General features: G+C 40.0%; 1 protein-coding gene across 2 annotated transcripts; it reads right to left on the bottom strand.

Moving 5' to 3' along the window:
* Window positions 1-87: 87 nt before the first annotated feature.
* On the bottom strand, window positions 88-27,703 carry LOC113589653 (uncharacterized). 2 transcript variants are annotated; one of them, XM_035530214.2, is made up of 16 exons: window positions 22,085-27,703; window positions 12,846-12,934; window positions 12,526-12,615; window positions 11,901-11,990; window positions 10,968-11,547; window positions 10,573-10,695; window positions 10,388-10,454; window positions 10,186-10,266; window positions 6,796-8,754; window positions 6,530-6,686; window positions 4,863-5,306; window positions 3,716-3,765; window positions 3,179-3,605; window positions 2,257-2,526; window positions 1,447-1,530; window positions 88-1,355 (listed from the first exon to the last, which is right to left on the bottom strand). In XM_035530214.2, the coding sequence occupies exons 2-16, from the start codon at window positions 12,854-12,856 to the stop codon at window positions 1,289-1,291; spliced, it is 4,500 nt and encodes a 1,499-aa protein (XP_035386107.1). In that variant the 5' UTR covers window positions 12,857-12,934; window positions 22,085-27,703; the 3' UTR covers window positions 88-1,288. The 2 variants fall into 2 exon arrangements, with proteins under 2 accessions (XP_035386107.1, XP_035386106.1); XM_035530213.2 differs by lacking the exon at window positions 22,085-27,703 and adding an exon at window positions 20,969-22,052.

Genomic DNA, 27,703 nt, shown 5'->3' with positions numbered 1-27,703 from the left:
ACTAATAGACCTCTATTACCATTACCTACACATCAAAACAGATTAGATGAATGAAAGAACCACACAAAATCATATTAAGATGTTTTTTATTTCTATTGTTGACAGTGACTATTCCCATGCTGACACTGTTGCAAGACAGCCAAGAAATCCATCTCAAATAGTTGAAATGACAAAAAAGGTTTTGACCATCAGGGGGGTTGTGTGCAAATGATAGAGATGAACCTTTTTTTTAACCAATTGGATGACAAGCTTCAAGGATTCATGAGGCTTCATCTGACCATCACTACTCAGCACAAGTTGGTCTCTCGGGTTTATACTAAATTGCTTTTAAACTAACTAAGAGGTTCCTTCTGAAATAAACTTGTAGGCTTACAGGGCTCTTTTGTCCATCTGTCAGAGCTCATGTTTAGACCTGGGTTCAAGTCCTGGGTAGTTGGCTGCCTTTGGCCTTTGTTACAAGTATATGTATGATAGTTACTTATAAGTGTGAAGATTGTTCTGGAAACCATGTGCAGCACCAACCACTTTTACGTCAGACCTGCAAGCGTCTACTGCCAGTGGTGTGAAAGCAGTTTGAACTGGTGAGCGCAATGCAAACCATTCAGTGTGAAAGCAGCATTAAGTTAAAACACAAAGTCAGCCTACTTCAAAAGACAAGCAACACACATTTACAGAATATATACAGAATAAGTAAAAGTCCCATTTTAAGATGGAACAATGCATTAAAAATCACTATTAAAGTTGCAAAAAAAAAATGTAAAAACATTGTGAAGAGTCTGAAAAAAGTTGCACAACCTTTCCAATGGCAAATTTTAGTGATCAGTGCATAACATCCGAAAGATGGGATCACACAACTTTTCAGCAGTCAGGACATGAAATATAAACAGTGTAAATAATCAACACTGTCCTGAAAACAAGAGGCAGCATCAAAAATAAATACTTTGTCAACATAACATATAAACATTAAACTATCAACAAATAGCAAAATTAGTTCTATATGTTTCTTTACTGTTACATTTTACTCAAGTAAAAATTACTTCAATTACTTACTACATGTCTACACATGTCCTCCTTTGCTTGAACACAACTTAAACAGAGCCCTAATGTGAATGTCGGAAATATCAGATGTTCTCAGACTAGGAATCAAACCTGGTTGCACTGATACACTGGACTAATATTCATAAATTCATAAGCTCACAAATTTTTTTTTTTTTTTTTATCATGACATTTTTTCACTTAAAACAAAAATATAATTTGGATAGTCACAATAACTATCAACACATTAACATCACCAGACTTCAAAACGCTTGTCTGACAGGAAGATTTGTATGTCTGTAATTCTGTTGTTGAAGAGCCTGTAAAATCCAAGCAAACACATTATTTTTAAACTCAAATAAATACAGCCTTATGTTACATGCCTAAACACACACACAAACACACAGTTACCTCACAGTGTGAATATTGTTGTTGGTGGAGACAGTATCATAGATCCTCTTTGCTGACACATCAGTGATGTCATTGTGACTGAGGCTGAAATTAGATGGATTATAATTACCACATTGTTCAGGATTCGCAAACACACCTCCCTCTACTAAATCACCATGTAGTAGTACAAGAACCTGTAGATTTATATTTCAGTGAATTAAATGAATGAATGAATAAGCAAAGAAATAAATAGTATATTTGTGTCAGTGGATCTGAGTCATTAATGGACAGATAATTATGCATTTTGACATTTTAAACAAAATATAATTTCTTTCAGTTCTTGTACACATGACTTGTTATCTATCAGGCATGAAACTGTAAATCATGAAGGGTCTGTTGTGCCTTATTTCTCTTTTTAATGAGAACATGTGATTCTACAAGCTGTCTGGATGTGCTGTAGACCACAGAGGTCCATCCTGCCAAGTACAGGCAGTGAGCAGTGATCCAGGCAGCCAGTTTCCAAATTAAGTCATTTCTAAATGAAATCACCAAGAAAATCAGGCTTTTTACTGTTTGCTTTTGAAAAAAATAAGTCCTTGAAGGAACACAGGATATGACTGAATGAGCAAAGTTACATTTATATAGAGCCTTTCAAGGAATGCTTTACAATGCTTTACAATGAACACACACAGCTTCTATATTCAGTCACATGCCAGATTTTGTGTTAAATTGTGAGAAAAAGAGTAAAATGTGTTATATCTATGTTAGTGTTCACTGTGGACTCAACAATCAAGACTCTCTACACATCCCTCCTCCCGCTTGTCCACTCACTCCAGGATGTGGGCTTTGTGCAGGTGTGGGAACAGCAGCTGTAGGCAGTGGTCAGTGAGTTGACAGTGGCTAAGGTCCAGTTCTGACAGCCCTTCAGAATGTTCCAGAAACAGTGCCAGTGATCTGCAGGCCTGCTGGTTCAGCCGTTTCTGACTGAGGTCCACCATCTCACCCAGAGCCCGGGAGAGAGCCACAGCGTGTCTCATACACTCCAACTCAGTCCCCACATGGACAAAATCCAGGAAATGGAGCAGCATGGCTTTACTACAACTGAACATACACAACATTCACCAACATGTAGAGTCGCAAAACACCAACACACTCACATAACTACTAACATTAATGCTATTTGCACACATTTTGTTTCATATTACAGAATTCTTTCCCCTTTTCCAGAATGTTTCCCTATTTTGTGCGGTGTTGGGAGTCAGTGGCTTACTGCAGGGTGACTGTGTGTAAAATCGGGAAGAGTAACTCCACTCCAGCCTTCTCTATCTCACAGTCATGCAGAGTGAGCTTTCTGTGTGTGTGTGTGTGTGTGTGTGTGTGTGTGTGTGTGTGTGTGTGTGTGTGTGTGTGTGTGTGTGTGTGTGTGTGTGTGTGTGTGTGTGTGTGTGTGTGTGTGTGTGTGTGTGCGCTCTCTGGATTGCCGTGGAGAGGACTCTGCAGTCCTCAGTGCTTAGAGTCAGAGTGTGTGTCTGTGTGTGTGCTGTCAGATCCAGAGCAGAGCTGCAGGAGCATTCTGTTCACTGGTTAGCAAATTACAGTAAGAGTACTACTGGTGGTATACACAGTGGTAGATGGAGGAATTGCCTAAATATTTTTTTAATCAAATAAAATTGGCAAGATAGTAAGCAGAGGTAACTAAAATCAAACAATACACACTCATGAGAAATGGAACACAAAAATATGAGGTACAGACCGGAGCCGGGAGATGTAGGGCAGACACTGAAGGAAACTGCTCACTTCATTCTCTTCATCTGACCAGCCTATCAGCTTTACTGGTTTCTTCACTGTTTGGAGTTTCAACACTTCTAGGAAGAAGGAAGCCTTTCTCTCTGAGAGGTCTATGGTCCAGGCTGCAGGAACTGACTGATAAAGTCGCTGTAATGCTGGAAGGACTCTCCTGCCTGTTTGAATCTCATAGTTCTTCGCAAATAAATACATCTCCAGCAGGAAATCACACTGCATCATGGGATAATAATTATAATAATCTCCCTCAAAAGGGAAGGCTGTGTAGCTGCACACAGATGTCAGCAGCTTAGTGAAACTCTCTCCTGTAGCTGCATCACACGCTGCTGCTGCAACCATCAGCTTCAGCAGAACCTTCATTACTTCTCTTTTCCTGTCTTTATAACAAAGAACATCAGAATTAAACCCATTGTAATACAAAGAATCACAAAACAGAAATTTAAAGAAAAATATCCAATAAAATAATCTGACATATAAAGTCACATACTCATTTTCTGTGTTTTGGAAAGTAGTTCCCAAAATAGTTCTGAAAGAAAACTAGAGAAAAAAGAAACAGTTTAAAGCTAGAACATAAGACTGAGATAACATGTAGTTCACTTTCATGTAGTTCAAATTTTCAGAAAGTAAATTTTTAGTAAGCCTGATTGATCAGATGCAGAAACAACTGGATAAATTTGGGGGTTGCAGTCTGAGAAAAATCTAAAATAAATAACAGGACATGATTTAGAATGACAACTGTCAAATCATGTTGGATTCATTTACAAACAACATTAAAACCAGACATTATAAATTACAACTTTGATTTGACACTAGGAAACATGTTCAACTTGTCACCCTCAGCTGATAATGAAATAACTGTAAACAAACCATTATATTTTAATGCAGAGCACCTCACAGAGCTACTGACTTGACAGCATGGCACGCCCCCCCCCTCCTAGACTCCTCGCTATATTCGTATGATGTTGTGTCTGTGTGTTTGTGTGTGTGTGTGTGTCTTCGTCTTCATTGCCACACCCCTCCCATGTATCACACCTGTTCCTTTTTCTCCATTGTTAACGTGTATATTTAAGGTTCTATTTAGTTGTTAGGCTTTGTCAGTGTTTAACCCGTGTATGCTGGGTTTCAGCTGCCTTAGTGTATTCTCATTACCATGATTAAACCTGTTTATCTCTTGTATTGTTTTGTGTTGTTTAGTTCAGTGTTATTACTCGTGTTTTAGTTTAGTTTCGTTTGTCGTGTTTAATAAACGTTTGTTTCGTCACGGCTCGCCTCTGCATCCTGCTTCGCCTCCCACGTTACAACGACAAACTCACCCACTCACTCAGATTTAACAAGCTGAAGATTCTTAATAAAGGTGAACTTTTTTATACACATCATTGAAAGGGAGGATATTACTGATGTTTGAATCAATGACACTGTGTCCTTGTCATCATGATTGTGTGATCATGTTACACATCACAACAGTAATCTCACTGCAGGACAACCAATATTAACACTATACATAAAGTTTAAGTATTTTTAACATATTTTTGAATGGACACTTTCACAGAAATATTACACAAATATGCCAGTTTATACTAAATAAAATATTCCCCAAGAGTAAGAATCTGACTAAAATAAAAACAGCTGTAAACCTGAGCTGGGAGATGTAGGGCAGACACTGAAGGAAACTCCTCACTTCACTCTTTTCATCTGGCCAGCCTCTCAGCTGTACTTGTTTCTTCACTGTTTGGAGTTTCAGCACTTCTAGGAAGAGGGAGGCCTTTCTCTCTGAGAGGTCTATGTACCAAACTTCAGGAGCTGACCGGTAAAGTCGCTGTAATGCTGGAAGGACACTCCTGCCTGTTTGAGTCTCAGAGTCCTTCACACATGAGTACACATCCAGCAGCAAATTACACTGTTCAAAAGTATCAAAAAGATAATGTTTTGTTAAAGAAAAGAATGAGTATTGACACTCAGGTGTCAGCAGCTTATTGAAACTCTCGATTGTAACTGCATGACTCTCTGCTGTTGCAACCATCAGCTTCAGCATAAACTCCATCACTGACATTTTCTCTTGTGCTTTATTATAATGAATCCTGTTGGAATAGAGAGAATCACAAAACAGATTAAAATAAACTAACCAATAAAATAATCTGAAAAATAAAGTCACATACTCATTTTCTTTGTTTTGGAAAATACTTCCCAATTTTGGCATGAAACAGAACTAGAGAAAAAATAATCAGTTTAAGGCTAGAACATATAACACTGGGATAACATGTAGTTCGGTTTCATGTAGTTCAAATTTTCAGAACGTAAATTTTTAGTAAGCCTGATTGATCAGATGCAGAAACAACTGGATAAATTTGGGGGTTTCAGTCTGAGAAAAATCTAAAATAAATAACAGGACATGATTTAGAATGACAACTGTCAAATCATGTTGGATTCATTTACAAACAACATTAAAACCAGACATTATGCATTACAACTTTGATTTGACACTAGGAAACATGTTCAACTTGTCACCCTCAGCTGATAATGAAATAACTGTAAACAAACCATTATATTTTAATGCAGAGCACCTCACAGAGCTACTGACTTGACAGCATGGCACGGCCCCCCCCTCCTAGACTCCTCGCTATATTCGTATGATGTTGTGTCTGTGTGTTTGTGTGTGTGTGTGTGTGTGTGTGTCTTCGTCTTCATTGCCACACCCCTCCCATGTATCACACCTGTTCCTTTTTCTCCATTGTTAACGTGTATATTTAAGGTTCTATTTAGTTGTTAGGCTTTGTCAGTGTTTAACCCGTGTATGCTGGGTTTCAGCTGCCTTAGTGTATTCTCATTACCATGATTAAACCTGTTTATCTCTTGTATTGTTTTGTGTTGTTTAGTTCAGTGTTATTACTCGTGTTTTAGTTTAGTTTCGTTTGTCGTGTTTAATAAACGTTTGTTTCGTCACGGCTCGCCTCTGCATCCTGCTTCGCCTCCCACGTTACAACGACAAACTCACCCACTCACTCAGATTTAACAAGCTGAAGATTCTTAATAAAGGTGAACTTTTTTATACACATCATTGAAAGGGAGGATATTACTGATGTTTGAATCAATGACACTGTGTCCTTGTTATCATGATTGTGTGATCATGTTACACATCACAACAGTAATCTCACTGCAGGACAACCAATATTAATACTATGCATAAAGTTTAAGTATTTTTAATGGACACTTTCACACAAGTATTACACAAATATGCCAATATATATGAAATGAAATATGCCTCAAGAGTAAGAATCTCACTAAAATAAAATCAGGTGCAAACCTCAGCCGGGAGATGTAGGGCAGACACTGAACGAAACTCCTCACTTCACTCTCTTCATCTGGCCAGCCTCTCAGCTCTACTGGTTTCTTCCCTGTTTGGAGTTTCAGCGCTTCTAGGAAGAGGGAGGCCTTTTTCTCTGAGAGGTTTATGGACCACTCTGGAATGTGATATGAAAGCAGTCACAATTTATATTGACGTAAAGAGTAAACTTGTGAATTTATCATTTATCATCATCACATAGAACTATTACCAGAGGTTAATCTCACCGTCTACAGGGACCTCTGCTTCCTCACTGGGTCTGCTTGTGATACCCTCTCCATAGACAGCAGAGACTCTTACTCTGTAGCAGGTGTGGCTGGAGAAAGTTATGGTGCATTCACACTTAGGCCCCTCTGTTAGAATGGACTGCCAGCCTTCCAGACCAACCTTCATATACTCCACCATGTAGTGGAGCACAGGTGAGTCTCCTTTAACCTTCCTCCAGGCAACAGTCAATGAGTTATCAAACTGCCTGACAATTTCAGGCCTTCCAGGTCTGGCTCTGGGACGTGTTTGGAACTCTGTGATTCTGCTGTAGTCACTCAGGCTGTTACTGTTCATTACAGCATATCTGAGCTGATACAGTGTCTCTGGTGTGAGACCCAAAATCTCCCAGTTCTCTCCAAGATAAGTGTCACTGACTCTCCATTTCATCTCAACAGGATCCCTTACTCTACAGCTCACTGCTCTGTACTCCACTCTGTATCTGCTTCTTCTGGTCTTTGAACTCTGCAGTTTCAGTTTCACACTCCTCTCTTTCACTGCTATTATTTTTGGGAGTATTTCTGGCTTTACATCAAGTTTTACGTTGCAGCTCACCAAATGGCCAGATTGGTAAAGATATATAGAGGATGCAGGAGAATGTGACTTAGCTAGAGGTGCTGCAATGAACTTGATTTTCTCTGCAGTCTTATCTGTTTCTTTATAGGCCAGAAATAAATGAAGGTCCGAAAGGACTTTATGACTAGTATCAGAAAGTCTGAATGATGGCTGGGTCTCTTGTGTGTTCACTGCATTTACTGAATCAATGTGTTGTTTCAGAGCAGAGAGAAATGGATCTTTACCACCCACTGAGGTGAGGATTAAACACAACACACTGTCTGTTTGGGAATCTTGTGTGACTTCCTTTAACTCCTTCTGTGACTTCACAATGGTGACGTCATTATCTCTGAGTTCATTCAAAGCTCTCACTTCAGCTTCTCTGTTTTGGAGCCACTGCCTGATGTTCTCTGGACTGAAGCATGATTGTTCATGTCTCTGCAGAAGGTCTCGCAAACTCTCTTCTCCTTCTCCTATTTCTCGTATGGCTTTGATGCAGAAGGCCAGTGCTCTCTGAAACTCTGACCTGTACTGCTGCAGACAGGCAGAAAACTGACAAAAAGCATCTTTCAAGGCTGGAGCCCATGTACTAAGACTAATGTTAGAGTAAATTAACTTCTGACAAACCCTCAAAGACCTCTCAGAACATTCCAAAACATTCTCTGTTTTTGAAAGAATGTTTCCACTGATGTCTCCAACTACATGGGGCAATGTTGGATCCAATTTCTTCAGAGGGTACAGCCAGACTTTCAATGGCACTGCCGTTCTATCTTTCAGCTTCTGAAGAAGGCTATACAGTTTTAGTGGCGTGTCAAAATTCATAGGACTTGTCACATCATTTCCATCAATGTAATGAGCAGTGTCATATAATGAACAGCATGCATGTTCACTTTCAGTGAGACAGGAGATTAGTTCAGTTTCACAGGAGGAAGCGATCATCTTTTTGAAGGTTGTTCTTAATACTGTATTTCCTTCACTGCTTTCAGTTTTGTTATCAAAGACAAAAAACGCTTGGACACCATATAGCACAGCCATAACCACATGTGTAGCTGTGTTCTGATTGGTCAGTGAGAGAGGAGCTCCACTGTGCAGCAGTGTGTGATTGAGCATGTCTAGTCTGGTGGAGTTTCTGTAGTCCAGAGTGACTCTGTCCTGCAGCCAGGACTGAGTGGAGTGATTCAGAAAGGCAGCAGCTCCAGCCACCTCCACCAGCCCTGATACAACACTGGCTCTTAGAAAAGGGTTCAGGTCCAGAGCTTGGAGTCTCTCCTGCAGGGATTCTCCCTCTAAAATCCTCACATCCGTGTGGGGTCGAGACAGAGATAGTTTCATAGAGGACAGAGTGCTCTCATCCCATAGAAAGACATCTACAATAAAAATAGTCAAATATCACAGTATCAACACATCTGTATTTTGGCCACAAAGGTATGCTGGATCATCTCAGCATTGTACTGTAGAATTACTACAGAATGTGTCAAGTCCAGGACATATGGCTAAACAGTTACCTGATCCTTTTTACTTTTTATGTGGTGTTGAGGTAATAAAATTATATTGTAAGCAGAAAAATGCAGATAGCCTAAAATAAACTGGCTTATGTAGAGAAAAGGCTTCAGTGTATGGCCTCAGAAGGTCTCTGTGTCAGGCCTTGGACTAAGGCCAGGACATAACAAGGTGGACCAAAAAGCAACAATATTAGTGCAATGAACACCAGGTGGTTTGAATGAGATCACTGTTTTAATAAAATGTTTTGGGTATCTTAAGTTCAGAGGTCTTTTTGGGTCTGTAAGTGCAGAGCAGAGGCTTTGATGCAGGTGGGTTCAAGGCTTCCGTGCGAGTCTAAGGCCAATCACTCTGGACTGTTCCCATGAGCAATAATGTCATAAGTACTGGGAAACATCATCTTTGTTACAAGACTTTGAGAGTTCTGTGGCAAAACAAGGTTCATTGTCTTACCAAGGACCAAGTGGTGCAGGAGAAATTCTATATCTTGCAGTTGTTTGGTGGTGTGAGTTGACATGCATAATGATGGATCTAAATTTGCATTTTTTGAATAATGTATATTTGGATATAGTGGTGGAGACTTTAAACACTAGTATATAAAGAATGTGGGCCGATTACATAATCACTTCTGAAAACTAAAAAATGTGTGTTTGTTGTGTGATTGTTAGACATATTACAGAGAATGCTTCATTTGTATGTTACATTGAGCTGAAAATAAAAACTTGACCTGCTATTCTCTTCAATAAATTCTTGAGTCTGTACTTAATAAAATTACTAGAATGTGGGAAAAAGGACCCACAGTGTAACTACACATACTACATAAATAGTACTGTGCCAAAGTCTTACATACCCCACAAAATTACAATTAATTCATCTGGAGAGTAACAAGTAAGGGCTTATTGATAAAGCACTACACAACATCCCATAGACAAACACTAATACAATAATACATCCATGCAGAAAAACATTAGTACAATAAAAATAACCTTTTGGAAGTGTGTTTATTCTAACAAGTTACTGAAATCATGTGAGGTGGACAGAACACAGATTTGGTTTCCAAATCTTCCTGCAGGTTTTCACTTGAGCATAATAAATGCCTCAAACAGACTGAAAGATAGTTAAGATGTACAGATGGTACAACTGAATCTCCTTTCTATTTGATGCATTTGCATGGAAGCTTTTGACAACATGAACAACGCTGTAGAATGTAAAATATATAGCTTTGTGTTGCACAATATGTAAACTCATATATAGTTTATTAAGCAAAGCACAGTACTACAGTAAACAGTTTTCCCTACCTGAGCAGACAGAATCACAGCGACAGTCATACAACATCCCAAGATCCAAACGACGTCCAAGAGCAGCCATTTCTACAAAGTCTGAAGACAGTGGTGTGGGACTGACTGGTTAATTAACTTTGGAACTGTTTATATTCATACAGACGTTACAGAGAAAACTACAGTTGAGGAACTTCACTGAAATAGCAGTATTGTAACCCACCTTCTTCAAGTCCTCTGCAGAGTAACTTTGCCAGGTAAGTCAGTTCTGTATCAGCTCTCTGCAAGTTCTTAGAGGACAAAACAGTATATTCATGCATTTCAAATGCAGGGAGTGTGTTATTATGGACATGTTTTCTCCAGTGTAACAAAGTTCTTGGCTCAGAGGATTGAGCAGAGTGAACTTACCTCAACTTTTGTTGTCAACTCTTTGTTTTCCTTTAGGAGATGTTTAATCTCTTTCTCCATCTTGTTCTCTTCTAATGAATCAAATTTTCTGATTTTCTGATGTTTTTTTACTGATGTGTTTGCCTGCCACATAAAGTTATTTATTCAAGATTTTCAAAAAATCTGTGATTTGTACACATAACACTTTGTGTATGAAAATGTATTACTTAAAATGCAAAAGCATTTAAAAGTTTTTTTTTACTAGTTACAAGTAAAGTTGAGTGTGAAATCTGGTTCAGAGATACTCCACTCTAATATCCCATACAATCTGGTATTTACATTCCCTTACATCACAGACAACCATCAAAAGTAATTCCCACTCAGCTGCATGTGAATGACCATTCTGAATAACCCACCTCATCAGTAGGAGCTTCACTTTTGGCCACCACTGTATCATGCTCCTTGTGTTCCTCCATCATACATATAAGACATATGAAGGTCTGGTCAGTTTTGCAGAAGACCTCCAGGGCTTTGTGGTGCAGTTGGCAGAGTCTCTGCTCCAGGTCTTCAGTCGCGTCCACCATCGTGTGTCTCTGCAAGGCTGCTACTGTGTAGTGCTGCCTCACATGGGTTTCACAGTAAGACGCAGTGCAGGTCAGACAGGACTTCAATGCTCTGAGCTTCCTCCCAGTGCAGAAATCACATTCCACATCTCCAGGTCCAGCATAGCAGTGAGCAGGACTGAGCCCAGCCTGCTGCAGCTTCTCTACCACTTTAGCCAACGCTGAGTTTGGCTTCAATACAGGACAAGTGTTAAATCTCTTCCTACACTGAGGGCAGGAGTATCTTCTACCGTAGGATGGTTTGGTCCAGTAGGTCTGGATACAGATCTTGCAGTAACAGTGTCCACAGGGGATGTAGACTGGCTCCTTCAGCACGTCTGTACACAGTGAACACCTGAAGTGATCCTCCTTCAGCAGACTGGCTGACAACTCACTGTGTTTAATTCAAATATGACAAATACAAGACTTATTGCATTGCTTTTCCCTGTAATACCACCCACCATATTGAGAGCAAAGAAATAACACTGACCATGCGCTACAGCTCACCTACTCAGTAGGCTACAAACCAACTCTTTACTACTGATGGTTGGAGATGTTAAACATGTATAGTTATCATCATACTAATCATGTTTGTTCATGTTCATATTGTAATAAATGGATTTGATCTCAAGTTCATGCTATTTATGTTCTTTATTAATGTTCATGTTATAATATACAGACTGGATCTCCTATTACTTCTTCCAACTGGAAAAAAGAGGAAAAAATTAAGTAATAAAGTAAACACACCCATTGTGGAAATTAATGGGTCGATCCATTGACAGCTCAGATTTGACAGACATGCATGTTGGAGCTGGTGAGGCTGATTCTAGCTTCATTCTGTGTGTACAAACACAAAATGTATGAAATACAACTCTCTCATGAATACACTGTTAATAGAAATTTGTCATCATTGTTATGATACTAACATTACTAAATTACATAACATGTATAGTCCAGGAATTCAAGATTACCATTATCAACATACGATGACAGAAGGGAAGCTGGCTAAAACAAAGAGGCTAGGAATAAATGTAGGCTAGGAAACATGAACAACTAGGAATTACAAACAAGGGCTAGTATACACACAGGCTAGGAATCACAAACAATGTATGGATTACAAACAGATGCTTCTATTCACAATAACCAGTCACAAGACAGCACAATCACAGGGATTCAATACATGATCTAATTAGCACTAAACAAGACACAGGTGCAACTCATGAGGGGCGGAGAAAAAGAAACTAAGGAATGGAACCACAAGGAAGTAAAAAAAAACAAAGATATGAGACAGGGAAACCATGAAGACAGGGATTCTGGGAGGGTGGATGTGGATAATCATGACACAAGAGAAAAGGGGGGGGGTAAAACACACCCATTGTTGAAATTAATGGGTCGATCCATTGACAGCTCAGATTTGACAGACATGCATGTTGGAGCTGGTGAGGCTGATTCTAGTTTCATTCTGTGTGTACAAACACAAAATGTATTGAATACAACTTTCGCATAAATACACTGATGATAGAACTTTGTCATCATTGTTGTGATACTAACATAACTAAATTACATAAATTAATGATGGTAACACAGTCTAGTAAATATTAGTCATATTCATGCTATTAATGAGCAGGGCTCCAAATACATTTATTTAATTGCAAATGGGTCTATATTGGAAAAAGTTGGTGGTAAACACACCCATTGGACATAATATAAGGGTCCTCTCAGGGGTCAGATTGGACAGATGTAAACACTGGAGCCGGAGATGCTGTTTGTAGCCTGGTTCTCTGTGCGCAAAAACAAAATGTGTCAAAATACAACCTTATCAAAGCAATTTAATAATAAAATGTTATAGCAAAGGAACGTATGAAAAAATGGATGTCTTCAAAACAGTAATGAAATATATGATCTTACATTTACAGCTGATGCTTTTATACAAAGTGACTTGCAACTATGACTGAATACAACTTAAGCAACTGAGGGTTAAGGGCCTTGCTCAGGGGCCCATCACTGACAACTTGGCAGCGGTGGGGTTTGAACTGGCAACCTTGTGATTACTTCACACACAATAAAAAGATTTGTTTTCTATCTTTTTTTTTTCTTTAGAATTTTGTGTATGTTTCTTTCCCACTTGGTTTATTCAGTGTGCCTCTCTTATTCCTTACACATGTCTTCAAAATGATCCTTCAACATTAGGCTGAAAGTATCAGTTCCTCAGTGACCATGTTTACAGTATAATATTTAAGTTATTCAAAATGGTTTTATTTTTGTATATCTTTACTGCACATTTGGTCTTAAATTACATTTGAAATAGTATTTAAAAAGTCTTAAAATGTCTTAAATTTGACATGCGGATATCTGCAGACACCCTGGTTGGAAGACAATACATTCGTTTTGGCTTTGAAGGAGGACGTAATAAACCGGCAATCAGGTTTATGGAATTTAAAGATAGTAGAAAGTAATGGAAAGTAGTGTTTATCTATTCTGGCAAGAAAGCCTTATTTCTGTCGGATGCGTGTAGGTAGGATGACATGACATTTGTTTGGGTCTCTTTCTCCAGTGAATGCGGCAGTGTAAAGGGTGTTCAGCAGCGTTTGCAAGCAGGCATGAACTACTTAACGATTACAAACTCAAACACCCACATTTTGGACGCACTACACGCAGCCCATGTACATATTCTAAATGTTCATTCACATTTAAGTCATGGAATGCTTTAATCGTACATCCAAGTAGAGTGCATTCTACACATGATAATCAGACACAAAAAGAGTGGTCTATATTCAGCTGTACCTTATGTGCATCTAAGAATCTAGTTAATGAAAGGGAGTTTTTTTTGTCCATACAGATGCATCTGAAGAGAAATTAAAATGTCAGTTGGCTATAGTTTTCAAACCAGTATTTATGTAACCTTTAAACCTTCTCACATATGAATCACTGACATACATTTGTTGTGCTGTGTTGCCTATGAGAGTTTTTTTCCTAACATTCTCTGAAATGTCTTTTTATAACCATTGCAAATCCTACTGTATTGGATGTTATATTGATACTTGTGGGTCACATCCTAGACTTCTCATATTTAGATATCACTGTCCAGTTTCCAGGCTGAACTTAAAGTTGGTAGTCTTTACACAAAAAAATCTGATTATATAAACAATAAGAAATAATACTTTTTAAAAATTGGAATTCTCATTCTCATTGTTTATCACAAGCAAATATAGAAATTTTTTCCATTTTTTTCTAAAGCAGTTTTTGTTTCTGTGGTTAGTTTAAATTCATTTAAGCACAGGGTAGCAGTGAGCTGATTCATGTGTGGAGCTGTCACAGAGTGGGAGAGCACAGCTAAGAGAGCTATGATTCTGTAACGGCCTGAGTGCCGCAGGGCACGGAACACACATGTAACATGTGAACCTTAACAACGGCAACATAAGCAATGAACAACAATGATGCACACACCAACAGGGGTTCAAATACACAGACACAACATTAAGCCATGTGCAGGTGTGTGCTATCAAGTAGGGCATGGTTACAAATAAGACAATGTGACTTCCTCTGCACGCGGTGGGCTGACCCACATGATCAGTGGGAGCGTTCTGTGACAGGTTCATGGTATCTGAGTTAATGCAATTACATCTGCATTTCTTTGAAAGCATCATGGGTATGCATAGTTTATTTTATTATTATCTGCAATCACAGATCCTTTTTCTCTGTGAAGTTTATAAATGATTGGGCTACCACTGATAGCTGCACTGTGACTATGTGACGGAACAAGGCTTAAGCAGGATGCGGGGACAAGGCACGTTGAGACAAACATTTTATTTAACACAAAACACCTACACTTAGCACACATGCTACATTACATCAAACACAGACAAACATACGAACAACACACGAGACATATATATATATACACACACACACACGAGACATATATATACACACTCGATGATTACACACAACAAGGATCAGGTGGGCGACACGAGAGGGCGTGGCACCACAGACTAACGAGCACACACACACACACACACACACACAGATATTTGAGGAGGAGGGAGGGGCCGTATCGTGACAGAGCCCCCCTCTCAAGGGCAGCCTAACAGGCTGTGGACCCGAGATCAACACCAAAAGGCCAGAGGACCGGGCAGTCTGCCACAGGCCAGTGCGAGCAGGACCGCGAGGGGGAATACCAGGACTTAGACAAAGACACATACAGGGACACACACACTAACGGGAACTGACACAGACACAGAGGGGAACAAAGTGATTGGTACATTTAAGGTAACAGGGACTGGCATGGTGACAGGGACAAGCAGATGAACACCACAGATATTCAATAGTCCGGGAAGGGGGGGGCACCCCAGCCAGTCCCCCACTCATCGGCTGGTTTGGAGGCTGTCCTTCGCTGGCTTGGGTAGCAGTGACTGTCCCGGTTTTGGCGTATGTGCGCCAGGAAGCGCACCGGCCATGTTGCCCAGTTCCGATGCAGGCACTGGTGTCGCTGCCTTTTTGCCTCCACGAGGCTTAGGCGTAGGCGCATGCGCTTTGGGACTGCTTGCCTTAGGGAGAGGAGTGTCCTCCACTGAAGGCAATGCCGCTTATCTCCAATAGTCACCCGGGGCAGCCTGCTTGCTCTGGGGCAGCGTGCCCTGGGCAGAGCCTTAGGTGGAGTCTTGGGTGCTGGGGGCTCGTCGGTCTCAGAGCCTGTAACGTCACACTGTGAAGAAGGATCCCCATGAGGGACCTCCTCCACCACCATCGAAGGGCCCTCCTCACGATCAGACCCTACTTCTGACCGCAGACCAACGTCACGATACTCCCCTCTCTCTCCATACTCAGCGCAGCCCTCTGGATAGTCCATGCAGGGGTCGTAGGACCCAGCGGAGTCCATCTCCGATTGCCGCTCATCGTAGTCCGGCTGGTTTCCATTGGACTCTGCAAAGTCCGACCCCGCACCATGCACAGGGCCCCCCCCAAAACCATTCAGCGGGTTCCTCCCTCCTTGTGGCTCCTTGAAGCGAGGCCAGGATGAGGGAGGGTCTCTCCGCTGGATAGTAGGAGTCCACAGAGTCCGACTCTGAGGACTGGAAATTGTTATACCAGTACCGGTCGCAAGCCGGGGTTCCATATGACTCCCCTGCTTCGGCACCTGGACCTGCACCTGGAGTCAGGAGGGTGCCCAAGAACACGGGAGGCTTCGCTGCAGGTGCTGTGGGAGGGCGTTAACTTCCTTTCCTCCCCTTCTTCTTCTTGCCTTTCCCAGGCATCCTCGGTCGGTCGGTGTTTCCGTGACAGAACGAGGCTTAAGCAGGATGCGGGGACGAGGCACGTTGAGACATACATTTTATTTAACACAAAATACCTACACTTAGCACACATGCTACATTACATCAAACACTGACAAACATATGACGACACACAAGACATATATATATATACACACTCGACGATTACACACAACAAGGATCAGGTGGGTGACAAGAGAGGGCGTGGCACTACAGACTAATGAACACACACACACACAGATGTCTGAGGAGGAAGGAGGGGCCGTATCATGACAGACTAAACCTTAAATTCATATAAGAATAAAAATGTTAGTTGGTTACATGATAAATGTGATGCTATGTTACTTCTGAGGTTTGGCATAAAAAACAGTTACTGTAAAAGGCAACATAACTTGATTCATATAACAGTGGAATTAGTGCATTTTATTGTGTATATCAACACATAACAAAACATTCTGTTGGATTTACATGGAAAAAAAATATGTACATCAGTTGCACATATTAAAGCTGTTTACTAAAAATTGTGTATTTATGTTCCATATACTAAATTCCTCCTTCCTCCTCTTTCTTTTCTCATTTTTGATAATGTAACTCAATCACTTTGGCCTTGCTATTAGCTGCACCAGGTTTTCCTGGTCTTTCCTATTCTCAGTACTGCCCAGAGCTCCATTTAATCCACACTACCTGACCTCCACTACTGCTGAACCGAGGAAACCTAATAATTTCTACAGCCTCCCTAAAGATGCTGCTGTAACTGCCAGTAAAGCTGGCATTCTGTGTCTACACCATTGTGTTCATCTGGGCTCGAGACAATTCTGCAACAGCCCTATCCATTTCTCTAACGGCACAAATATATGTTCATTCAGGACCACATCTCGCCAGCTGTACATTCCTCACATTCTCTAGATCTTACTGCTAATCTATGTAATTTGCGATGTCTTGCTCCTTGTTTTCCTGTCACCTCTGTTTCATTGTTCATGTTCTGTGCTCCTGAAACATCTGTACTCCAGGAATTTATGTTATCTTATGAAATTATGACGTTTTTCTTAACATGGCAACAAGCGGGAGATTTTTATGCCCTCTGTCTGGCAACCCCATCTAACTTCAAGATCATCTCCAGACGTCGCTGCTCTACTGGGCGTGGAGGTGGTGTGGCTGTAATGTTCTACAATAAGATCAATATTATAGAACTCAAACCTATATCCACTACATCTTTTGAATACTTAGCTCTAAAACTACCTAGTTCAATAACTACAGTGGTAATTTACTGTTCACCAAAACCTAATGCATCATTCCTCTCTGAATTATCTGAACTTCTCACACTTGTGTGTTCGATTTCACCTTGATTGTTGCTAGTTGATGACTTCAATATCTATAAAATGATCTCAATGTTATCCTTTCAAATGATTTTCTCTCAGTTCCTTGACTGTTTCCAGCTCATACAATATGTAGATTTTCCCACTCATGACAAAGGTTGTCTGTCTGTCCTCTTGTCTGTCCTTCCTCTTTAGCTGTTTTGAATCTCTGTCCTCTACTATTTCCACTCTCTGATCACAGACTTACTCTGTTCATAGTTCCTCTGGCTATTCCTTGTTGCTATAATCAAAGATGCATCTTCTTCCCTATGACTTGTTCTATTGATCCATTCTATTAACTATTCTTAACCATTCTATTTCTACTACCTTTCCAGCTGATTCTGCTCCCTTTTATCCTGAACATACATTATGAAGCACACTGGTCGTCAATTAGAGACTCTGTAGGAAGTCTAAGCTCTGTGTTCTGTGAGCAAAAGAAGACAAAGTCAAATCCTTATATGGGGTTGTTTCTGCTCCCAATCCAAGGTGTGGTGCAACTGCTAAAGCCATAGTGTGAGGACACACCAGTATAAAGGTGGGCTGAGAAAGGGGGAGGTTGCCTCTCCCTTACAGACGCTTGCGTCTGTGTAACTGAAATGCTCGCAGACTTTGCTCTTTGGTTTACCATTGCCTCTCTGTTTTTCATGTAATAGTAACAAGACTGTTTTCTAACCAGTTTGGCGAGATGTCCACCACACCTACCATAGCACTGAAACTTCCTTAATGATCTACTCGTGTCTGTTGATTCTGGTGCTCTCTGTATACTTTTCCTGTTAGATCTAAGTGCAGTCTTTGATACAATAAGCCATTCTATCCTTCTGTCTAGGCTGCATGAGCTGGGCATTGACAGCTCCGCCTTGGACCGGTTCACATTATATCTAACTGATATAAAACAGTTTGTTACCCTCTCTGGCTATACCTCTTCCAGTTGTCTTATTACTCAAGGTGGTCCTCAAGGACCAGTTCTTGGGTCCCTCTTATTCAGTGTGTACATCTTTCCTTTAGGACATATCTTGCATCACTTTAACCTTGACTTCCACTGCTTTACAAATGGCAACTCAGATTTATCTCTTAAAAATCCACCTCTTGATCAGTTAGAAAATCTAGAAATGGATAAAGTGCAATTTTTTCATGTTAAATAGTGATAAGACTGAACTCATGCTAATTGGTTCTAAATCAATTCTCAAAAAAGCAGGTTCTCTTTCTGTCTCCATTGATGATACAGTTGTATCTCCCTCCCCTCTGTTCTGAAATCTGGGTATCATCCTCCATTCCATTCTTTCATTCAGTGCCCACATCAACTCTATAGTTAAAACATTTTTCCCATCTGTGCAACATTGCCAAAATTAGGTCATTGCCTGTCTCAGTCTGCCGCAGAAACACTCACACTTTCATCTCTAGCCATTTGGAGTATTGCAACTCTCTTCTATTCGACATTAGCTCCTCCTCTGTTCACAGACTTCAGATGGTTCAGAATTCTGCTGGCCACCTTCTCACCCATAATTGCTCTTTTTTATGCCCTCTATCTGGCATGGAGGTGGTGTGGCTGTAATGTTCTACAATAAGATCAATATTATATATACAGTTAACAATTCCATAAGAGGATGCAGTGGATGAAGCTGTGAGTGTGTGTGTGTTTATATCTGTCACGAATGGCCCCCCCTCCTCGCATTCATGTTTCCATGGTTTGCCTGTCATGTTTGTTTTTTAGCTGTACTAATAAGCTATTTAAAATATAATTTTCCATAATGCGAAAACAATCCTAGTACCACTGGACAGATTTCACTGTACCATTTCTTCATGAAAACATATTAAAGCCATACTACCTTTAGGCGAATTAATGTACTCAATTCATAAAGGCTGAATTTGAATATCTATTTCTCAGAACTTTCTCATAATGCCAAAACAATTCTACTGCCACATAAGAGTAGAAGCCCTTGGCTATCACCCTTGCAAGTTTGCACCTTGTCGGGATGAGAAAGGTGGACTATTTTTTCATCATTAACAAGAAAAGTTGGCCATGTGGAACTGGCGGCACTGAGCATGCACTAACAGTGCCAGCAGCACTTGGTACCGCCTTAGCCGCTGGGAAGGCCATCATGGATTTGAAAGGTTGCGTTTGCTAGTGGCACAGTGCTTAAAGACGTGCGGCTTGATTGAAGTGAGCATGGGGGGGGGGGGTGAGGCTTGGATACCAGACCTCAATGTTGAGCCATCTGGAGGTGTCATGGGATCAGTTCAATGAAACACAGAGGAAGGGACATGCCGTCCTGATGACCCCTGAGAAGAGCTCACAATGTTGTGATTGTTGGGTTGAAGAAGATAAGCAGACCCGTATCTGAAGCTCTAATGGCATAGGATATTTCACGTGTGTGTGTGTGTTCCTTATTTCAAGTATTAATGTAATGTTTCAGGGTCTACTTCAAATGCCTATATTTTGTTGTTGGAAGTTTTGTTTTGGCATATTTTGAATGAACAATGGACAGTTCAATTAATATAGTAAAAAAGGTATTTAAAAATGAAATAAAACCATAAACGTTCTCTGGCCCCCAGTTTCCTGAGATTTTTCAAAATGTCCCTTTAAATGGTTAAGCGTCGCAGTCCTGGTTTAGCTGATAATTGCAACTTGGCATTGTTGGCAAGCAAGGCAATCAATCAAAACTTGGTTTATGATTGAAATCGACGCCTTTCAAAATTTGCAGAGCACATTAACGTTTCTCACTGTAGTGCTGATTGGTTCTAAGTACTGACGGTAACCGCTCCAGTCTCACTTTCACATGCACACGGGTCAGCGCGGAGGCTTTACACAGCATAGTTAGCTAAGCAGCAAAACAACGGGGGCTGGGTGACATCACGGGGGATAAAATTGTTTAATTTCTCAAAAACGGAATCAGCACAAACGTTCATTTTACTGCAGAAACGCAGCACAAAACAGAAACACGTTTATTCTAATTCTGATCCGCCAACTTCATCCATGTCTAAAATGATGTAGCCAGCTAGCTACGTTAGCTAACTAGCGAAGTCTTGTTATATGCGGGCCTTAATAGTTTGAACGTTTTGTACCGGCTCCGCTTACTACTACGATTTTTTGCTGTTATTGTACAGTGACATCTGACAGCAGTCTATATTGCATAAGGCAGAAAATCTAAAATAAAAAAGCGATTTTAACTTTTGTTTTCACACTCACTCTGCCCACGGGCGTCAATGGACAAACACGTCTAGTTTCGCTTTTGAGTCTCCACTAATGGCGTTCATAAATAGGAAGGCTTGGCATTTGCGCATATATGTGCAATATTACGGTATTTTGCAGCTTTCCGCAGAGTAATGCTCCCTGACAAAGATAAACAGAAACGTTCGTATTTTTTGAAGAGCACTGGTGTAGACACGCAATTTTACTACATTTATAAGTACAAAATATATTTTTACTTCATTTAAGTAATTTATTTGCATCATATCATTAAACACAATTGTTAATATATTTAAACAGCTTAATAAACAATTTAAAATACAATTTCCCATAATACGAAAACAATCCTAGTACCACTGGACAGATTTCACTGTACCATTTCTTCATGAAAACATATTAAAGTCATACTACCTTTAAGCGAATTAATTTACTCAATTGATAAAGGCTGAATCTGGATATCTATTTCTCAGAACTTTCCCATAATGTCAAAACAATTCTACTATCACATAAGAGCAGGAGCCCTTGGCTATCACCCTTGCAAGTTTGGATAGATTTCAGTGTATCATTTCTTCATACATCTATTTTAAAATCATACTACCGTAAAATGACATTGTAAGCAGAGGAATGCGGATGGTCTAAAATAAACTGGATTTATGTAGAGAAAAGGCTTCTGCACGCTTCAGTGAGCGTTAGTTTGCGGTGGGCTGCGAAATACCATGTCGAATATATAGGCGCATCCTGCTTCAAAGCGTGGCTCCCTTGACCACGATTCCGTGGCTTAAGGCAACTAACAGATTGCGTAATTTGTTCAGATAGTTTAACTTCCATATTGTTACTTAATGGCCGTAGCATCTTAATGTTGCACCCCTACGTGGAGGTAAGCATGTGTACTGATAACTTAGAAGCAAATGCACCTTGTCCGGATGAGAAAGGTGGACTGTTTTTTCATCATTAACAAGAAAAGTGCGCCATGTAAAGGCAACCACTCGAAACCAACCGAGTGGTCTTACAGCTTCAACCTAGAATAGCACCAAAAATAAATAAACAAATAAACACTATCCACTTTTTTATACTGTTTAAACGGGAATGTAATGCATCGATTATTTATCATCTTACCTTTAACAGCAGTGAGACTTAGGAATGGCGAGGCGTGTCGTTGCGTGTTATAAAATCTAAAAACTTTTTCAAATTTTGTGAAATGTTATACCTACACATAACTCCATTCAGACTTGAATAACTCACAGCTTCATCTTAAAAACAAGCAAACTAGTTATAATCGTTAGTAGAAATACTGACACTTGCGCTCAGATTTATTTAAGCAAGCCAAAATCCTGACAACGTGCTGGGAAAAAGGCATGCCGTTACGATTCAACCTGTCATGCTACCCAATTTTCAGAATTTTGTTATATTCCAGTAAATGTAATGTAACTTACATTACCACTAGAGGTCGCAAAGGGGCACTCGTCCAGTACTCGACGCATCGTTCAAGTTCGGTTTATTCGTCACATACATAGTCATACAGTATAACTCGCAGTGAAATGGTGGACTCGCAGTGAAATGGTGGGTGCTCTAACAGGCATTTGCAACCTTTTCGAAACTTTTGCTCGTATAGTTAGAATTAACTAATGTTCTTCACGTTGTGCTCAAACGCATATCAGTGCATTTCATTTGGTTTACAAAAGAAATATCTTCAGTGTCCCTACTCTTAAATTCTGCTAAACACATGTCTGTTTTTAAGACTGAATGTGAGCAAGATGTAGCGTGTGTAGTCAGAGAAATAAAAGTCAAGTTACTGCACTAAAACCACCCTAAATAATAGGAAAACAATAACTTAAGCTTAATACTTAAGATTACCTGCAGAACATTCTCACTACTTAAAAATTTTCAGAAGAGAATTAAAATCTCATTATATCGTACCCTCCTTGACAGAAGCCCCACAATCACTCTCACTTCATTCCATTCTTTCATTCAGTGCCCACATCAACTCTATAGTTAAAACATTTTTCCCATCTGTGCAACATTGCCAAAATTAGGTCATTGCCTGTCTCAGTCTGCCGCAGAAACACTCACACTTTCATCTCTAGCCATTTGGAGTATTGCAACTCTCTTCTATTCGACATTAGCTCCTCCTCTGTTCACAGACTTCAGATGGTTCAGAATTCTGCTGGCCACCTTCTCACCCATAATTGCTCTTTTTTATGCCCTCTATCTGGCATGGAGGTGGTGTGGCTGTAATGTTCTACAATAAGATCAATATTATATATACAGTTAACAATTCCATAAGAGGATGCAGTGGATGAAGCTGTGAGTGTGTGTGTGTTTATATCTGTCACGAATGGCCCCCCCTCCTCGCATTCATGTTTCCATGGTTTGCCTGTCATGTTTGTTTTTTAGCTGTACTAATAAGCTATTTAAAATATAATTTTCCATAATGCGAAAACAATCCTAGTACCACTGGACAGATTTCACTGTACCATTTCTTCATGAAAACATATTAAAGCCATACTACCTTTAGGCGAATTAATGTACTCAATTCATAAAGGCTGAATTTGAATATCTATTTCTCAGAACTTTCTCATAATGCCAAAACAATTCTACTGCCACATAAGAGTAGAAGCCCTTGGCTATCACCCTTGCAAGTTTGCACCTTGTCGGGATGAGAAAGGTGGACTATTTTTTCATCATTAACAAGAAAAGTTGGCCATGTGGAACTGGCGGCACTGAGCATGCACTAACAGTGCCAGCAGCACTTGGTACCGCCTTAGCCGCTGGGAAGGCCATCATGGATTTGAAAGGTTGCGTTTGCTAGTGGCACAGTGCTTAAAGACGTGCGGCTTGATTGAAGTGAGCATGGGGGGGGGGGGGGTGAGGCTTGGATACCAGACCTCAATGTTGAGCCATCTGGAGGTGTCATGGGATCAGTTCAATGAAACACAGAGGAAGGGACATGCCGTCCTGATGACCCCTGAGAAGAGCTCACAATGTTGTGATTGTTGGGTTGAAGAAGATAAGCAGACCCGTATCTGAAGCTCTAATGGCATAGGATATTTCACGTGTGTGTGTGTGTTCCTTATTTCAAGTATTAATGTAATGTTTCAGGGTCTACTTCAAATGCCTATATTTTGTTGTTGGAAGTTTTGTTTTGGCATATTTTGAATGAACAATGGACAGTTCAATTAATATAGTAAAAAAGGTATTTAAAAATGAAATAAAACCATAAACGTTCTCTGGCCCCCAGTTTCCTGAGATTTTTCAAAATGTCCCTTTAAATGGTTAAGCGTCGCAGTCCTGGTTTAGCTGATAATTGCAACTTGGCATTGTTGGCAAGCAAGGCAATCAATCAAAACTTGGTTTATGATTGAAATCGACGCCTTTCAAAATTTGCAGAGCACATTAACGTTTCTCACTGTAGTGCTGATTGGTTCTAAGTACTGACGGTAACCGCTCCAGTCTCACTTTCACATGCACACGGGTCAGCGCGGAGGCTTTACACAGCATAGTTAGCTAAGCAGCAAAACAACGGGGGCTGGGTGACATCACGGGGGATAAAATTGTTTAATTTCTCAAAAACGGAATCAGCACAAACGTTCATTTTACTGCAGAAACGCAGCACAAAACAGAAACACGTTTATTCTAATTCTGATCCGCCAACTTCATCCATGTCTAAAATGATGTAGCCAGCTAGCTACGTTAGCTAACTAGCGAAGTCTTGTTATATGCGGGCCTTAATAGTTTGAACGTTTTGTACCGGCTCCGCTTACTACTACGATTTTTTGCTGTTATTGTACAGTGACATCTGACAGCAGTCTATATTGCATAAGGCAGAAAATCTAAAATAAAAAAGCGATTTTAACTTTTGTTTTCACACTCACTCTGCCCACGGGCGTCAATGGACAAACACGTCTAGTTTCGCTTTTGAGTCTCCACTAATGGCGTTCATAAATAGGAAGGCTTGGCATTTGCGCATATATGTGCAATATTACGGTATTTTGCAGCTTTCCGCAGAGTAATGCTCCCTGACAAAGATAAACAGAAACGTTCGTATTTTTTGAAGAGCACTGGTGTAGACACGCAATTTTACTACATTTATAAGTACAAAATATATTTTTACTTCATTTAAGTAATTTATTTGCATCATATCATTAAACACAATTGTTAATATATTTAAACAGCTTAATAAACAATTTAAAATACAATTTCCCATAATACGAAAACAATCCTAGTACCACTGGACAGATTTCACTGTACCATTTCTTCATGAAAACATATTAAAGTCATACTACCTTTAAGCGAATTAATTTACTCAATTGATAAAGGCTGAATCTGGATATCTATTTCTCAGAACTTTCCCATAATGTCAAAACAATTTTACTATCACATAAGAGCAGGAGCCCTTGGCTATCACCCTTGCAAGTTTGGATAGATTTCAGTGTATCATTTCTTCATACATCTATTTTAAAATCATACTACCGTAAAATGACATTGTAAGCAGAGGAATGCGGATGGTCTAAAATAAACTGGATTTATGTAGAGAAAAGGCTTCTGCACGCTTCAGTGAGCGTTAGTTTGCGGTGGGCTGCGAAATACCATGTCGAATATATAGGCGCATCCTGCTTCAAAGCGTGGCTCCCTTGACCACGATTCCGTGGCTTAAGGCAACTAACAGATTGCGTAATTTGTTCAGATAGTTTAACTTCCATATTGTTACTTAATGGCCGTAGCATCTTAATGTTGCACCCCTACGTGGAGGTAAGCATGTGTACTGATAACTTAGAAGCAAATGCACCTTGTCCGGATGAGAAAGGTGGACTGTTTTTTCATCATTAACAAGAAAAGTGCGCCATGTAAAGGCAACCACTCGAAACCAACCGAGTGGTCTTACAGCTTCAACCTAGAATAGCACCAAAAATAAATAAACAAATAAACACTATCCACTTTTTTATACTGTTTAAACGGGAATGTAATGCATCGATTATTTATCATCTTACCTTTAACAGCAGTGAGACTTAGGAATGGCGAGGCGTGTCGTTGCGTGTTATAAAATCTAAAAACTTTTTCAAATTTTGTGAAATGTTATACCTACACATAACTCCATTCAGACTTGAATAACTCACAGCTTCATCTTAAAAACAAGCAAACTAGTTATAATCGTTAGTAGAAATACTGACACTTGCGCTCAGATTTATTTAAGCAAGCCAAAATCCTGACAACGTGCTGGGAAAAAGGCATGCCGTTACGATTCAACCTGTCATGCTACCCAATTTTCAGAATTTTGTTATATTCCAGTAAATGTAATGTAACTTACATTACCACTAGAGGTCGCAAAGGGGCACTCGTCCAGTACTCGACGCATCGTTCAAGTTCGGTTTATTCGTCACATACATAGTCATACAGTATAACTCGCAGTGAAATGGTGGACTCGCAGTGAAATGGTGGGTGCTCTAACAGGCATTTGCAACCTTTTCGAAACTTTTGCTCGTATAGTTAGAATTAACTAATGTTCTTCACGTTGTGCTCAAACGCATATCAGTGCATTTCATTTGGTTTACAAAAGAAATATCTTCAGTGTCCCTACTCTTAAATTCTGCTAAACACATGTCTGTTTTTAAGACTGAATGTGAGCAAGATGTAGCGTGTGTAGTCAGAGAAATAAAAGTCAAGTTACTGCACTAAAACCACCCTAAATAATAGGAAAACAATAACTTAAGCTTAATACTTAAGATTACCTGCAGAACATTCTCACTACTTAAAAATTTTCAGAAGAGAATTAAAATCTCATTATATCGTACCCTCCTTGACAGAAGCCCCACAATCACTCTCACTTCATTCCATTCTTTCATTCAGTGCCCACATCAACTCTATAGTTAAAACATTTTTCCCATCTGTGCAACATTGCCAAAATTAGGTCATTGCCTGTCTCAGTCTGCCGCAGAAACACTCACACTTTCATCTCTAGCCATTTGGAGTATTGCAACTCTCTTCTATTCGACATTAGCTCCTCCTCTGTTCACAGACTTCAGATGGTTCAGAATTCTGCTGGCCACCTTCTCACCCATAATTGCTCTTTTTTATGCCCTCTATCTGGCATGGAGGTGGTGTGGCTGTAATGTTCTACAATAAGATCAATATTATATATACAGTTAACAATTCCATAAGAGGATGCAGTGGATGAAGCTGTGAGTGTGTGTGTGTTTATATCTGTCACGAATGGCCCCCCCTCCTCGCATTCATGTTTCCATGGTTTGCCTGTCATGTTTGTTTTTTAGCTGTACTAATAAGCTATTTAAAATATAATTTTCCATAATGCGAAAACAATCCTAGTACCACTGGACAGATTTCACTGTACCATTTCTTCATGAAAACATATTAAAGCCATACTACCTTTAGGCGAATTAATGTACTCAATTCATAAAGGCTGAATTTGAATATCTATTTCTCAGAACTTTCTCATAATGCCAAAACAATTCTACTGCCACATAAGAGTAGAAGCCCTTGGCTATCACCCTTGCAAGTTTGCACCTTGTCGGGATGAGAAAGGTGGACTATTTTTTCATCATTAACAAGAAAAGTTGGCCATGTGGAACTGGCGGCACTGAGCATGCACTAACAGTGCCAGCAGCACTTGGTACCGCCTTAGCCGCTGGGAAGGCCATCATGGATTTGAAAGGTTGCGTTTGCTAGTGGCACAGTGCTTAAAGACGTGCGGCTTGATTGAAGTGAGCATGGGGGGGGGGG

Source organism: Electrophorus electricus, chromosome 5 (genome assembly GCF_041902795.1).
Source record: "Electrophorus electricus isolate QZ-2024a chromosome 5, ASM4190279v1, whole genome shotgun sequence".
Taxonomy (NCBI): domain Eukaryota; kingdom Metazoa; phylum Chordata; class Actinopteri; order Gymnotiformes; family Gymnotidae; genus Electrophorus; species Electrophorus electricus.
This window is presented reverse-complemented; position numbering and strand designations above follow the sequence as displayed.

Excerpts from the sequence above, each read along its gene's own strand:
- LOC113589653 (XM_035530214.2), bottom strand. Across the intron at positions 11,991-12,525 it reads CCCATTAATTTCAACAATGG|AATGAAGCTAGAATCAGCCT; the intron begins GTGTGTTTTACC and ends TTGTACACACAG. Across the intron at positions 11,548-11,900 it reads CCCATTAATTTCCACAATGG|TGAGTTGTCAGCCAGTCTGC; the intron begins GTGTGTTTACTT and ends AATTAAACACAG.